The sequence below is a fragment of the Carya illinoinensis genome, chromosome 2 (assembly GCF_018687715.1).
Source record: "Carya illinoinensis cultivar Pawnee chromosome 2, C.illinoinensisPawnee_v1, whole genome shotgun sequence".
NCBI lineage: Eukaryota > Viridiplantae > Streptophyta > Magnoliopsida > Fagales > Juglandaceae > Carya > Carya illinoinensis.
In genome coordinates, this window is record NC_056753.1 from 926663 (window position 1) to 940789 (window position 14127).

The 14127-nt window shown below is 36.4% G+C and overlaps 1 protein-coding gene and 1 long non-coding RNA gene across 3 annotated transcripts; one reads left to right on the plus strand and one right to left on the minus strand.

Annotated features, from left to right (window-relative positions):
- Positions 1 to 4786: 4786 nt before the first annotated feature.
- LOC122296032 (formamidase-like) lies at positions 4787 to 9485 on the minus strand. Of its 2 annotated transcripts, none has more exons than XM_043105418.1 (7): positions 9155 to 9485; positions 7909 to 8146; positions 7588 to 7778; positions 7208 to 7443; positions 5989 to 6232; positions 5737 to 5844; positions 4787 to 5164 (listed from the first exon to the last, which is right to left on the minus strand). In XM_043105418.1, the coding sequence occupies exons 1-7, from the start codon at positions 9371 to 9373 to the stop codon at positions 5042 to 5044; spliced, it is 1359 nt and encodes a 452-aa protein (XP_042961352.1). In that variant the 5' UTR covers positions 9374 to 9485; the 3' UTR covers positions 4787 to 5041. The 2 variants fall into 2 exon arrangements, with proteins under 2 accessions (XP_042961352.1, XP_042961354.1); XM_043105420.1 differs by lacking the exon at positions 9155 to 9485 and adding an exon at positions 8316 to 8961.
- Positions 9486 to 10855: 1370 nt separating this feature from the next.
- Positions 10856 to 12151, plus strand: LOC122301945. The gene is made up of 2 exons (XR_006240228.1): positions 10856 to 11122; positions 11209 to 12151. It is a non-coding gene; the product is annotated as an uncharacterized LOC122301945 (long non-coding RNA).
- The last annotated feature ends 1976 nt before the right edge of the window (positions 12152 to 14127 follow it).

A 14127-nucleotide genomic window follows, 5' to 3' on the forward strand; every position in this document is an offset into this window, starting at 1 on the left:
ATTATAAATCATTTTAAGTGCAAAAATATTAGAATTTATCAATTTACTTAAATATCATAATCTACTTCATAATTAAGTTCTTAATTCATTTTGGTTAAACAATTTAGTCACTTTAGTAACTTAATTATGTAGTTTTGACACCTCATCACACTAGGATTTTTCTTCCCCACATATTAGGCGTTCACACACACACACACACACACACTCTCTCTCTCTCTCTCTCTCTCTCTCTCTCTAGCCATGGCAATTCATTCTTTATCTTGTATTCTCCCAAAAACTTTAATCTTAGGTATGGTTCTACATCCATCACCACCGATCCAATCTCATCCACAACAGTCCCATTCATCCATGGTGAACAAGGCAATCCCATCATCTTTTCCGTCACTTTTGTCGTAGCCAACTAGGGCCCTAAGCACACTAAACTTGCAGCTATTCTGGCTCCTAAACACAGCAACCTGTAGGAGCTCAATGGTCGACTGGCTCTCAAGTTACACAAAGGTGTCTTTCAACTTGTTGACTATAGAGATCACCGAGTGGCCCAAGGGATCAGAAATATGCACTCAGAGGCCGTTGTGCTGTAGTTGAGGCAGAAGAGAGGAAGTTAGACGGGATTTAGGTAGGGGCATCTTGATTTAGGCCAACAAAGGTACTTTGCAAACCTTGACCCTTCCTACTCCTCTTCATCCTAATGGAAATCTTGGCCCTCTTCCTGCATCTCAAGTGTTCTATGAGCAAAATGATGAAAAGCCATCAAACGAGGGATAGAACAAAGCTAGCTCAGCTCCTACAATGGTTGTAATTCATACAAGAACTATTGGAATTATTCGTCCTCCTCCATACATCAAAACTATTGTTGACAAAAACTTAGTTGAGGATTTTGGCAGCATTCTCAGTGATTGTGGAGAGGTAAAGAAGAGAAGTGCCATGAATATACTGGTACGTACCTATTTTAATTTCAAATTTCAATTAGTATCCAAATAAAGATTATATGTTTGTTGAGAAAATTTGTGAAAATTATTTTAACAACATTGGAAATATTTTTGGGATACTTAAATTTATTGGTGTTTCTCTTGTACTCTCTTGTGGTAAAGAGTGGAGACATTTTATGTGCTTGCAAATGCTAGAAGGTAGGGATATTGCACCTCAGTTGCATGATGAAATGTCACTTAGAGACTGTGTGGGTTTTGTTCAAATAGATCTCATCACAGTGGACCGTGCATTTGCTGAAAAGCATTATGTAAATCTATCTATAGATCCCTTTTCCCCTGGGTTGGTCAACTACATTACTTTTGGTGCTGCTGTTGTTATGGTGGGGGAGGGTAAGAGTGTAGTAACATTTGAGCAAACAACTATTGGAGTTACAAACCCATCGATTTCTGCCTTTAGAACAATTCGTGGTGATTTTACAGTTGAAATAGGCTGGAATGTTATTCACAGACGTGATGCGGTTGAAGGTTCAAGGAAAGAAATTTCTTAGCTTGTAGAGGTTAGCATTGGGGGGTCTTCCCAATGTTCATTTACAGAGTCCTTTCAACAAAAATAAAAAACACGAATCATAGACTTGTTCCAATACAAGTATGTTAAATGTGGAGGAGCCAATGCGATTGCATCTTGTACAAGCTTTATATGTGTCAAAGTTAGTTTTTCAAGTAGCATTGGAACGGTATCATTGGTCGTCACCCAAGTTCCAGTTGCTGCTGCAATTGTAATCTTGATGGAAAAATTGGAAAGATAACCATTTCTTATGATTTTTGTAACCTTAGTGAGCTTTTCTAGTGGCATACCCCATTAGATGATGGACTAGGATTGGAGAAAGAAAAATATACTTTTAGAGCTTGGATTAAGGCCACCTAATGTAATGTGCTTTTCAGAAGGTTAATAGAATCTTTGTGTAGCGCTGAGAGAAAATCTATAAATACGACTTGCTCCGAAAAAAGGAGCCGGAGTTGAATTTCATTATTAATTTTTTAGTCAGAGTCGGATTCAGAGTTAGAGGTATCGCTGGACAGACTCCGATTCCAATCTAATCCAACTCTGACTTTATGCTCCGACTCCGACTACGACTTTACCCTCCGACATTGATTTTGATTCTAAATCCGACTTCGATATTGTATATATGTTATAAAAATATGTATTTATCTATATATTTATCATATATACTAGTATAATTATATATTTATATAACTAGAACTTATATATACTTAAATTTAATAATATACTAGTATGAGCTAATTATTATAAAATAATATACTTATACTATAATATAAATAGACTAATGATAGTTTAGTATATGTAACCATTATAGTATTACTATCATACATAATCAAGTATAGAAATAAATTAGATACTAGTATTTAAATAAGCTTAATATAATAAGTTAATAATACATGATACTAATTTACTAAAGTATAATATGTAATTAGACACTAGAAAATCTAGTATATGATTGAGTAATAAATAAGTTAGACATTAATATAATAACATGTAATTAGACAACATAGTATAAGTCTTTTATAGAAATAAATTAGACACTAGTATAGACATAACTAATAAGTCTAGTATAATAAGTTAATAATACATAATACCAATTTATTAAGATATAAACATGTAATTGTGCACTAAAAATAAGTCCAGTATAGAAATAAGTTATAAATAAATTAAACACTAGTATAATATAATAGCATGTAATACTATAGTATAATAGCATGTAATTAAACACTAAAAGTAATATGTAATACTATAGTATGATAACATGTAATTAGACACTATAGTACTTGTCTAGTATAAAAATATGTTAGATATTAGTATATAAATAAATTAGCAGTGAATGATTTAGCTTTAATTTTAATTTTTTCAAAAAATTGATATTTGAAAGCCCACAAAAATCCCTTTTTAAATGGGATAAATATTGAGTTAAAAAAAAAAAAAAAGAACCCAAAGTTAAAAGTTCAAATCTGACTTTGCTCCAACAAGTTGGAGTTGGAGTCGAATTGGAGTCTGCACAAGTCAAAGTTGGAGAATCCAACTTTGACTAAGTCGGTGCTCACCCCTATTTTTTTGGATAGTCATAGTTTTTATTCCCTTGCAAATGAATGTAATGGTGTGAAAACCCATGTGGAAGATAAATTTTTAGAACTTGTAACAACTGCAACAGTAGTTGATTTAATCAAGGATAGTAACGTTAGGGAAAAAAGTGGGGAAGTTTTAGCTTCAGAAGCAAAGTTTTTGGACAATGATTTCTTAGATATTGAGAAAGGTGGGGGTGGTGAGGAGTCTCACAAGAAATTGGCTTATCTAGAGTGGCAATGTTGAACATTATGGCCAAAGCCTATGTTGAATTTGTGGAGGTATCTATTACATGGAATAACTATCAACATTGGATATCCTAATCATCTTGTATGGGTGTTTAGCGAAGAGAAATGAGCTTGAGAGAATTTGGAGTATTGTGCAAGAACTCTCTCATGTTAACCCCTGAGAGTAGTTGGGACGTTGCTTTTAAACACCTGGTACCAATAAAAAAAAAAAAAAAAGAAAGAAAAAAACTCCCTCATGTTAGGTTTAAAGGTTTTGACTGGCAATCGAAGCAATTGGTAGAATTTGACATCTAAGTCAAGTTGAAGAGCTTTGGTTAGAAATGAAGTTGGCAAATGAGGTTTTTGATCATATATTTTTCCTAGATGTTGTGTCCTTAACGCTATGGGCCTTGCCTCAATATTTGCTTAGTCTGGAGGGCTTGCCCATAGGGCACAATTGAATGTGAATGTTATATTTTTGGATCTCACTAAGAAACTAGAAGCTGTTTGTGTTGTAGCTATGGAATCTGGAAAGATGAATAGGGGTAGGAAAAAGAACATCTTTGTTTTTTACTCGGGTGGGAGCATACTTGACGTCAAGATCTTAACAATTGATGCCAAAATCTTATCCAAGAAGCATAACCACATCTTCTAAATAAGGTGCTTTGAAGGGGAGGGTTTGTCACAGTCCCAGAACGATTACAAGGTCTCAGTAACTAGTTGGAATTTATATACTTTTTAGGCCATGGGCCACCTTACGTTTATGTAGTTAATTTTTATTACATGTTTGGGTCCTTGTTGTCTAATTGGACGTTGCTGTAGTGGGTTAATGGGCTTGGGCCATTTAGAATAATTGCTCATTTCAGTTATTTTAGTGAGCTTTTAGTCTAGGCCCATATGTGGGATAGTCTTGCTAAGACTACACCATATGTAAGGAGTCAAGTGCTCTACCAAATTTTTTGCAGAAATTTAATCAAAATCCTATTTTCTTTTCCTCTCATTATCTTCTTCCTCTTATTTTGTTTTTGGAGGTGCTTTTCTCGAAGTGAGTGATTTCAGTGTATTTTTCTTCAAGTTATTTGAGGTATGTTACATCAGCGTGGAGTTAGGCTCTGGGTTCGGAATTCAATGTTCTTCTCTGCAACGCAGTTTAACATTCTCAATATATTATCGAGTGCATCTTACATCAAGTATGATTTAAAATTTTTGGACTCAAGTTGTAGGTAATACCTTGGACAAGTGTGAACCGATCCATATCAACCTTTTTAAACTCCTTTCTGGAGAGTCATATCTAACGGACGATGCATGTTTTTTAATAACTTTACTTGTCATTTCCAACAAATGAATTGGTGGATCTTTAGCTTAAATGATATACTTCATGCTGTTTTTCACTTGGAAACTATGTGCAAAACTAATGGACCTGGAACAGTTGCAGCTGTTATGTTTAAGACAAATCAGGCAGTCTCGGTCTTGAAGACTCACATGGCATGTAATTTGGATAAGCTTAATATTTTATTCAAACGGTAGTTAAATTAGGCCTTTTTGGAGCATTTTATTCTATTGAACAGAAAATTACTTTTGTGATAAGAGGATAGAATTAGATCTGGTGGTGACAAGGACAATTGTAGAAATGTAGCCCAAGGATAATGTCCATCTATTACAGGTAACAGATATGTATAAATGCATGGTTGGTGCCAAAGGCATCATTGTTGGTATGTCTTCAGCTCATTGAGCAACCCTCAGAAGAGTTATGTCGAGGCACTGGGGTTCCTTGTGACCGGCAAATTTCCATCATAAGTGCATTTGAGGACATCTGGTTTCCTCACTATCCTGGGCCCAACTGGAACCTTCTTGTTTTTAGGACGAATGTCCTGCACAGACACACAACAACATTTTTAAAGAAGCCAATGTACAAATTATCAATAGCCTAATATCTGTTAACTTTACACCACTATCACTCGGTTATATTATGAATTTTTTTTTAGTTGTAGAACATTTTCCACCCCCTCGATTAAGTTCATTTAGCTTGGCATAGTCATGGAGGATATTTTAGAGAAGTAGAACAAGAAGTGATATGGCCCATTCCTTGCTGCTTAAGCTTATAAAGTTTTGAGGATCATGTGAAGTAATAATCATAGAGTAGTTCCAATTAACTTTTTCTTTGTTCTTCTTTTGTGGGGGCAGGGGGAGGTGGTTCAGGTCAAAAGCATCTTGCCACTCTTTCTTATGGTTCAGGGGGAGGAAAGGCTATGCTTTCAGTAAATGTGTTTACGACTTGTAATTTGGCAGGAAGCTCGTGACCCAGTAACTCGTTGCAATAGAATCTTGATCAATAATTTGCACATTGAAGTTTTAGTAATCTGATGGTTACTAGAGATAACGTGATAAAAGTAGAATGAATATTTGGTTTATGCTTGTTGAAAAATTAAAGGGAAAGAGTTACCTGGTCAAAGATTGCTGTTGGGATTGCAAGGGTAGCACAAGCATTGGGGGAATCAACTATTCCAGAAATTCTTCCTTCACAGGGGCAGCATGAAAGCAGAAGATAAACCTGATAATGACCATAGTATCTGCTAGTTCAGTAATGCTGTTCAAACCTAATATACCCTATGCATGTATATGGGTACTTCACTGTGCGTGCATGGAAATGTAAGGGTTATAGGAACAATTCATATGTTATGGAGGGGCATTAAACCTGTTCTTTGGAGGACCCAAATTTGGAGAGGTAGTCAATGGCATTGAGGACAGCTCGCTTGTAAGCAACACTTGCATCAAGGTAGTGTTGCCTTCCACTCTCGTCAACACTAATGCCCTCAAATACCAGCCATTCTGAAAATCTTGGCTCGACTGGACCTATCTCAAATATTGGATTCACATGGAGAGGAGTAGGACCCATTGGCGTAAGGTACTCTTTCATTCCTCCTCTGATAAGTTCACACCTGAAATAACAAGATTTGTGCTAGATGACGAATAAGCTGTGAACAATGTGCTAGAGATGGAGATAGCTGTTTGATTCTTTTATTCAATAAATATGAGCCTCAAATAATGGAGTAACTAACGTATTCGTTTTACTAAGTAATGATTGACCTAAATATGATGAAAGTGGTTTTCAATGGTGAAATCATGCAAGTCTTAGACATTTGAAATGTTCTGTGACAAGTTATTTAGTTGTTGACGAGGCACATAAATTTATTTTCCAGGTTAGTGAGATGGCCCAACATTGTGATTGACATCAAAAGTGAAACATTTCAGTGTTTGGAAGGGATATTCTAGATGATGTTTAGATGGTTCTGCTCTTAAGATGTTAAAGAATCCTAATTGGCTTTAGAAGGAAAAACCATTCCAGGAGATAAGAAGTGTGGGATATATTTCTGTGATAGTTTGATTGGAGTATCTAACACGCGGTATATATATAAAGACAAAGAAACTCCTGATATTCTTATCTTTGCCACTATGGTTAAAGCGTTCAAGTGGTGGATCACGTTGTTGCAGTGGTATCTGAAATAGCTGCTTCTTTAGCAAGAGTTGTTAACTCATCACAAGCTTCTCAGCTGCACTCAGTCATATCTTTTACTGGACACCAGAGCAGTTGCCAGTCATCTCTGTTTAGTGATTCTAGAGGTCAACTTATAGGGTGGACTGGACATGTGTTCTGGTTCCTTTAAATATCCTCACAATTTCTCTCAAACTGTTCCTCTTATTTTAGTAAGATCTTGTAACATTCATACCAAGAGCAATGGGATTGGGCCCTCCCCCAGCCCCTTCCAAGGCCTATAATAATAAATAATTGGTATCTCTTCTACTCATGAAACTACCATCAATATCACTACAAATCAGCTGCTCTGGTCAATGTTATCAATGCTTGTTCAGAATCCTGACATGGAAACCTAAATGTTAAGAGATACGAAATATACTTGAGTTCTAGGAAACCACTCATCTCGATTGCGCCACAGAATGAAACTTCACCGTCACCCTGAGAGAAGTGCATGTCACCAGTACTGAGATTTGCTCCATCTACAAATACAGGAAGGTATATCTTTGAACCTCTGCTGAGATTTTTTATGTCACAATTGCCACCATTTTCTCTTCCTGGAATTGTTCTTGCAGCCTCCTTAGCAATCTTATCCCATTCTGCGGTGCCTTCTTCAATCTACAAATGTCAGTGACACAGTGAGTAACTAATTAGTCTAATTGATTCAGTTCCAACTCTGGTGGCTAACATTAGCTACCAGAATTATATGAAAGTTCTTTCATGGTCACTTGGGTACTCTCCTGAGTATTCAATGAAGCATACCTTTCCTAGGCGGCAGCCTTTGGGTGTTGGTAGGTTTGCTAATGGTCGTGAATGCAAAACCTCACATAATTTGAGATTTTGGAGCCCATTTTCTTCAACATCTCTTTCCCTTTTGTTCCATATGTCAAGCAGTTCCATTGAAGGGGCAGTTCCAATTACTCCCGGGTGAGTTAAGCCTGGAAATCGTACTCCTGCAATGCATGGCATAATATATGAAATAGAATCTATTCCTTTTCTCCGCAATATATTTAGAGAAGTACCCTATGAAGCTTTTAGGGGCATGCTGCTAGGGAGGTGGGAAAAAAAGGGTAGAAACTTTACCTGGTATGTGAGGAGAGTAGGCATATATTCCTTCAAAATACCAAATAGCTTTGGTTGCGCAAGGAAAATGGTCAGTCAGGAAACCACCTCCATTTTCTCTGTCAAAAGTTGCTGTATAACCCCATTCATCTCCAGGAAGAGGACCCAAGTTCAATATTTCAACCACCAGAAGATCACCTGGCTTGGCCGCTATCCCATCCTCACCCACAACCCTGATCGGCCCGCTGAGATAATGAACCTGTGCCAGTTTCCAGATCTTTAATCATTAACCTACTCAAAATGATCATGCTCATAGGATATGCTAATATGTCAGTCTCAATTAGTAGTTTCTTCTAATCAGGTTGATAGCAACAATCCCCTCTAGAGTCAAGTTTCTCCTCAGTAGATATGTTAAAGTTCATACTTACAGCTGAGAGGTCTATGGATTTTATATCAAGTGCAGAATCATCATCTTTAATTACACCTCCAGTCCAGTCGGACATCTCCACTCTAAAGAGCTCGCCAACTTTTACCTCTGCAACCGGGGGTATATAAGGATGCCAACGGTTGTGTAGAGGGAGTTTTTGCTCCCATGGCTTCTTTGTCAAGTCTATGGTCACCACTTGCTTTGGAGTCGGAGGAGCCATGGGTGAAGAAGTGGAAGAGCGGAGAGCATGGGATTATTGTTGTAGACTTGTAGGGTTAAGCTAATTGCATATTTGGACAAAGCTGGTTGGCGTCCGAGAATGGGGCCCAATTTAAAATACACGGTGGCGATGTGCAGGGGGGCTCCCTGATGACTGGTGAGGATCTTTGGCAGGATTAAAATGAGGAAATATTGATATACAAATTGATGGAGGTTGAGCACCTACATAGGTAGATGACAAATGAGCGTGACAATTTTTCCAAAAGGTCCCCGACGAATTTTCTTCTTAGGCTTGGTACTGGTACCAAGACCGAAGCAGCATCTCCAGTTGGTGGGGAGGTAGAAAACCATCCAAATATTGGGTTTACTTGAAAAAACAGAAGAGGGAAATGAACGATTAAACCCCTCAAGCTAAGATGTCTAGAGGTAATTTCCAACTGCAAGAAGCTGTACCCACCAACCTGATTAAGAATCCTTTTTTCATCTTCTAATATTTGAGAGAAAAATAAAAGCTATACAAGGGTGTTCATCAAAGAAGGTGTTTCATCAGTGTGCATGCAGTTTGTTGAACCAGAACTTGAAAAATTGTTCAAATATTGTACAAAGCTAAAGGGAACTCACAATAGATGGATCAGCATGCTTGATATCCTCTGCAGTGTAGTCCTGTGTGATACCACCTCCACTGAAGTCCACCATCTCTACTCTAAAAACCTCTCCTGTTTTAACCTCAGCAACAGGAGGTATGTCCGGGTGCCACCGGTTATGGAGAGGAAGTTTCTGCTCCCGTGGCTTTTTCTTGACATCAATAGGCACAACCAGTCTTGGACCATAGGGAGCCATGGCTGATGGTTCTGTCCAAGTTTTCAGTTTGGTCTCAAGGCAATGAAAGTTGGGTATCTTAAAATCAAGAGATTCTTTGAGGAAAAAAGCAGAGTCTTCTAAGGTTTCCCTTTTATATGGAAGTTTTGACACCCATGATGCGCACTATTGGGTTTTTTTTTTTTCGTCTCCGCTGTGGATGGACCACCTAGACTTGATTGAACTTCTGGCACAGTTTTCATTTTGGTCGTATAGAGCAATGTGCTTTGGTCCGTAATTTAAAGATATACTGATCTTACTGTATTTAATATTGAAATCCATAATATTAAGCAATAATGCGTGCACTTACTGCTGGAACTTTATCCAGATAATCAAAGCTGATTTAGCTGGTATCTGATCTGATCTGATCTGACATTATAATTGGTACTGGAGTTACCGACAGGTTAACGGAAGTAAGGATTTGGTTACAATCATCATTTTGGAATAGAAACTGGGTTCAAGCTAACCCAACTTGCTTCACTCAAGGACCCCACATATCGGAATGTTCAATATATAACCTGCAAATTCATGCTAGATTTTTATTAAAAAATGACTGGCTTACGGAAGATTTACATCAAAAACAAAAACTGGGGGGCAACTTTTTCCCTCTAGCTCTTGTTTGTTAGTTAGGGAGAGAAGAAAGCGCTTTGTTTTGCTTCACTCGAGGCATTTTCCCCAAAAGCTATTCATAGGCAGTGTTGTTACCTGATTGTTGTTGTTTTTTTGTGGGGAAGAGGGGGTAGGCATCACATGGTTGTTCATGTCATCCAGCTGTACTTATAGCCTGTAGGTGCTTTTGTATATACTAGGTTCATACCACTGAGTATTTTCAACCCATCTCGTACTCTTTTAATTAAGAGTCTTTTGCCTCGAAAAACCTTGGGAAAATAATGTCATTTTCCATGCTAAAAAGAAGTAGAGTAATTTAGAAAGGTGAAATAGTACATAAATGAGAAACTGTGATTGCAGAAACTTGGGTTGTCCATTTGGTTAGGCAGAATTTAAAAGGAATAAACAGAATTTAAAACGCTAAGATTAAAAAGGAATAAATAAGAACACAGCTGCCTTATTATGAGAAATCCATTACTGAATATGTTTTGTTGCTTACTACTGGGTTGGAGTTGTTAGTGAGAGAGAGATCCCGAAGTGTCTCTCATTTCATTGATTTGGAATGAATGGTATGGGTTCAGTCTGTCTATTGCGTGTGTGGGGCCTCTTGCAAAGCCTTGATTTGAGTGCTGCCTTTGGTGCTTGTACAGCTGCCTTTTGAGCTTGCCCCTCCTACGTTAAAAAAAGATTATAAAAAAAAAAAAAGATAGAGAATTTGTGTAGTGCTAGTATGAGGGAGAGCCCCACATTGATGGTAGAAGATAAGGATGCCTTATCATCTCTAAGTAAGACATTGTTTCATGAAATATATATATCTATCTATAATAATAAGCGCCTATCGCGCTTCTACAGGAATGAGCAGGAATGAGCAGTAAATTATTGCGTTCTATTTTTTTCTTCCGTTTTTATTGCATAGTTACCTTTTTAACCTTTTGTTTTCTTCCTTTGTGTCCGTTTATATCAGGATGTTTTAGTCTTTAGTGAGATTGTGTCATTCAAAAAAATTTCAGACCACACAAATCTTTCATTCTCGTCTTCGTATTCCTCCCAAGTTCTCTCTCTAAACTCAGACCCATCCTCTATTCTCTCTCTATCTCGCGACTCTCAATTTCTCTTCATCTTGTTGAACCTCTCTCTCTCTCTCTCCGTTTTTGAATTTATATATTATTTTGTTTATGAATTTGATTATCTGTGATTTTTGTTTGCAGAAGGAACATATCACTCCGATTGGCTTGAAGATCGTGGTAATTTCAACTCCATGTCTTTTTGCTTTTGAACTCCTCCTCAGGAGAAGAAAAAGAGCAGCTCTTCTTCTTCTCCTCCTCCTCTTCTTCTCCTTCGTCGATGAAGTCCAATATTTACCGGCTCTTTGGGAGGGAAAACCTGTGCATAAGATTTTCAGTGGTGGCAAACGTACGTTAAAAAACTCCTCTTTTCTATGATTGCCTCATGAAATGATATGGAAATTGTTTTCGAGTTCTTTTTTTTTTTTGTTTCTTTGCTTGTCTATTCTAATTTTATTTCTGGTGTGGAAATTGCTGTTGGTGGCGCTTCTGCTGCTGCTACTGTTGGAGCTACGGCTGTTGGGGGATGGCAAGAAAGACGGATTTGCGTTCTGAGTTTCTTGATATCTTGGAGAGATTGACTCCATCGATGCCCTCTAAGATGCTTCAAAAACACGCGGAGAGAGAGAGAGAGAGAGACAACACCAAAAACCTTCCGGGGTGACTGCAATTGGGACATTTCTGATCTTCGTCTGGCCTTGTTCTACCCTTGTAAGTCTAATTTCAGCCATATTTAAGAAGAATTCGCAGCAATATTCACTCAAGATGGGGCATTTACAATGAAAAATACACTGAAGCCCGGTGGATTATTAGAGTCACTCGAACTTTATAGAAGTGAATAAAATCCCGAGAAATTAAGAACTGCTTCTTTGACAACAAAACTCTTCTTCTCCAAAACAGCCTCGGTACCTTGTAAACACACAGATATGAAAACTGGAAAGCTGTGTTTTATGTTGACTCTAGGATAATAATTAGAGTGGTAGTGGCTCTTTAATTTGTAAAGTTCAAGAATTTACCGGAAGGATTCCCCTCCCCAAAAAAAAAGTGAAAGTTAAAGAGGCGATGGCTATGAGGCTGGTGTTTCCTACTGCTTTAGCAATTTGTCTACCTCTACTTTTGATGATTGTGGGATTGTGGGTCACCTAAAAAGAAAATTAGTCATATTAATATATTAATATTAAAAGTTTGATAAAATAAATAATAAATAATAAATTAAAGGTACACAAACCTTTAATTTAAGTCTTTCTTTTCTTTTCTAAGATTAACAATAATTTAAGTGAAAGATTTTCATAAAAATAATTTAAGATCAACTCAATCATATATATATATATATATATATATATATCTTATATGTATGTCCTTGTCGGAATAAAAATATTAATTAAGGAAACTAGGTACGAAAATAGTTGATATGTATGTCCTTGTCGGAATAAAAATATTAATTAAGAAAACAGGGTACGAAAATAGTTGGTCTACTTTTGATGATTGTGGGATTGTGGGTCACCTAAAAAGAAAATTAGTCATATATCGTTTTACCCCGACAATATCTATCCTACTTGTACACACAAGATATGAATGATCCTTTGCTTTTGATATTTTCACTATAAAGATATCCTAGCAAACCCATCTTCTCACTATTCTGGAGTTGATGCCATGTGAAGATGCTTTGTTCGGTTGCCGAGTCTAATCGCATCTTCTCACTTATTTTATTTTATTTGATGACAGAGAGCATCAATAGCTGGCACACACCCATGCATTTTAAATTATTGAATTAAGTTCTAATATATCAAGTTTTAATATATCGAAAGTTATAATCTATTACTTTAATATAATATTATTTGATCTCGAAAACGGGCGGTTGATTCTACAATGTAACTGCTGGCCTTGCCACGTGACAAGACAAAGAGCTGATATATATCGTTTTACCCCGACAATATCTATCCTACTTGTACACACAAGATATGAATGATCCTTTGCTTTTGATATTTTCACTATAAAGACTTCTTAAAATAATCCATGATAAGTTTCAAAATAATCCATGATATGTAAAAGCATTATTCTCATGCAAAAAATATGTTACATATAGATATAATAATAGTTATAAAAATATGGAATCATTATCATGATCGATGTTGAATTATTGCACTGCGTACGTACTGGCCTACCTTATAGGAAACAAACATGAAAAGCGACAAAAATTCATCAGGCAAATGTCATACAAATATGACTACAGTAATAGATTATAAGTCATCATGAATCCGTAAAGAGATTTGGTTGCAGCAGTAGTTTGACAGGATGATAGGACGTCTGGATGATTAAGAATAACAGGCACCTTAAAACGGTCTTTATGACATGATGATTAACAAAACTCTTCTTCTCCAAAACAGCCTCGGTACCTTGTAAACACACAGATATGAAAACTGGAAAGCTGTGTTTTATGTTGACTCTAGGATAATAATTAGAGTGGTAGTGGCTCTTTAATTTGTAAAGTTCAAGAATTTACCGGAAGGATTCCCCTCCCCAAAAAAAAAGTGAAAGTTAAAGAGGCGATGGCTATGAGGCTGGTGTTTCCTACTGCTTTAGCAATTTGTCTACCTCTACTTTTGATGATTGTGGGATTGTGGGTCACCTAAAAAGAAAATTAGTCATATTAATATATTAATATTAAAAGTTTGATAAAATAAATAATAAATAATAAATTAAAGGTACACAAACCTTTAATTTAAGTCTTTCTTTTCTTTTCTAAGATTAACAATAATTTAAGTGAAAGATTTTCATAAAAATAATTTAAGATCAACTCAATCATATATATATATATCTTATATGTATGTCCTTGTCGGAATAAAAATATTAATTAAGGAAACTAGGTACGAAAATAGTTGATATGTATGTCCTTGTCGAAATAAAAATATTAATTAAGAAAACAGGGTACGAAAATAGTTGGTCTACTTTTGATGATTGTGGGATTGTGGGTCACCTAAAAAAAAAATTAGTCATATATCGTTTTACCCCGACAATATCTATCCTACTTGTACACACAAGATATGAATGATCCTTTGCTTT

Bases quoted from the DNA above. Each gene is read 5' to 3' on its own strand.
- LOC122296032 (XM_043105418.1), bottom strand. From the start codon at position 9,373: ATGGCTCCCTATGGTCCAAGACTGGTTGTGCCTATTGATGTCAAGAAA. The intron at 8,147-9,154 runs GTGAGTTCCCTT...AAACTGGCACAG, and splicing joins AGCATGCTGATCCATCTATT to GTTCATTATCTCAGCGGGCC. The intron at 7,779-7,908 runs GTAAAGTTTCTA...CATGCATTGCAG, and splicing joins CTACTCTCCTCACATACCAG to GAGTACGATTTCCAGGCTTA.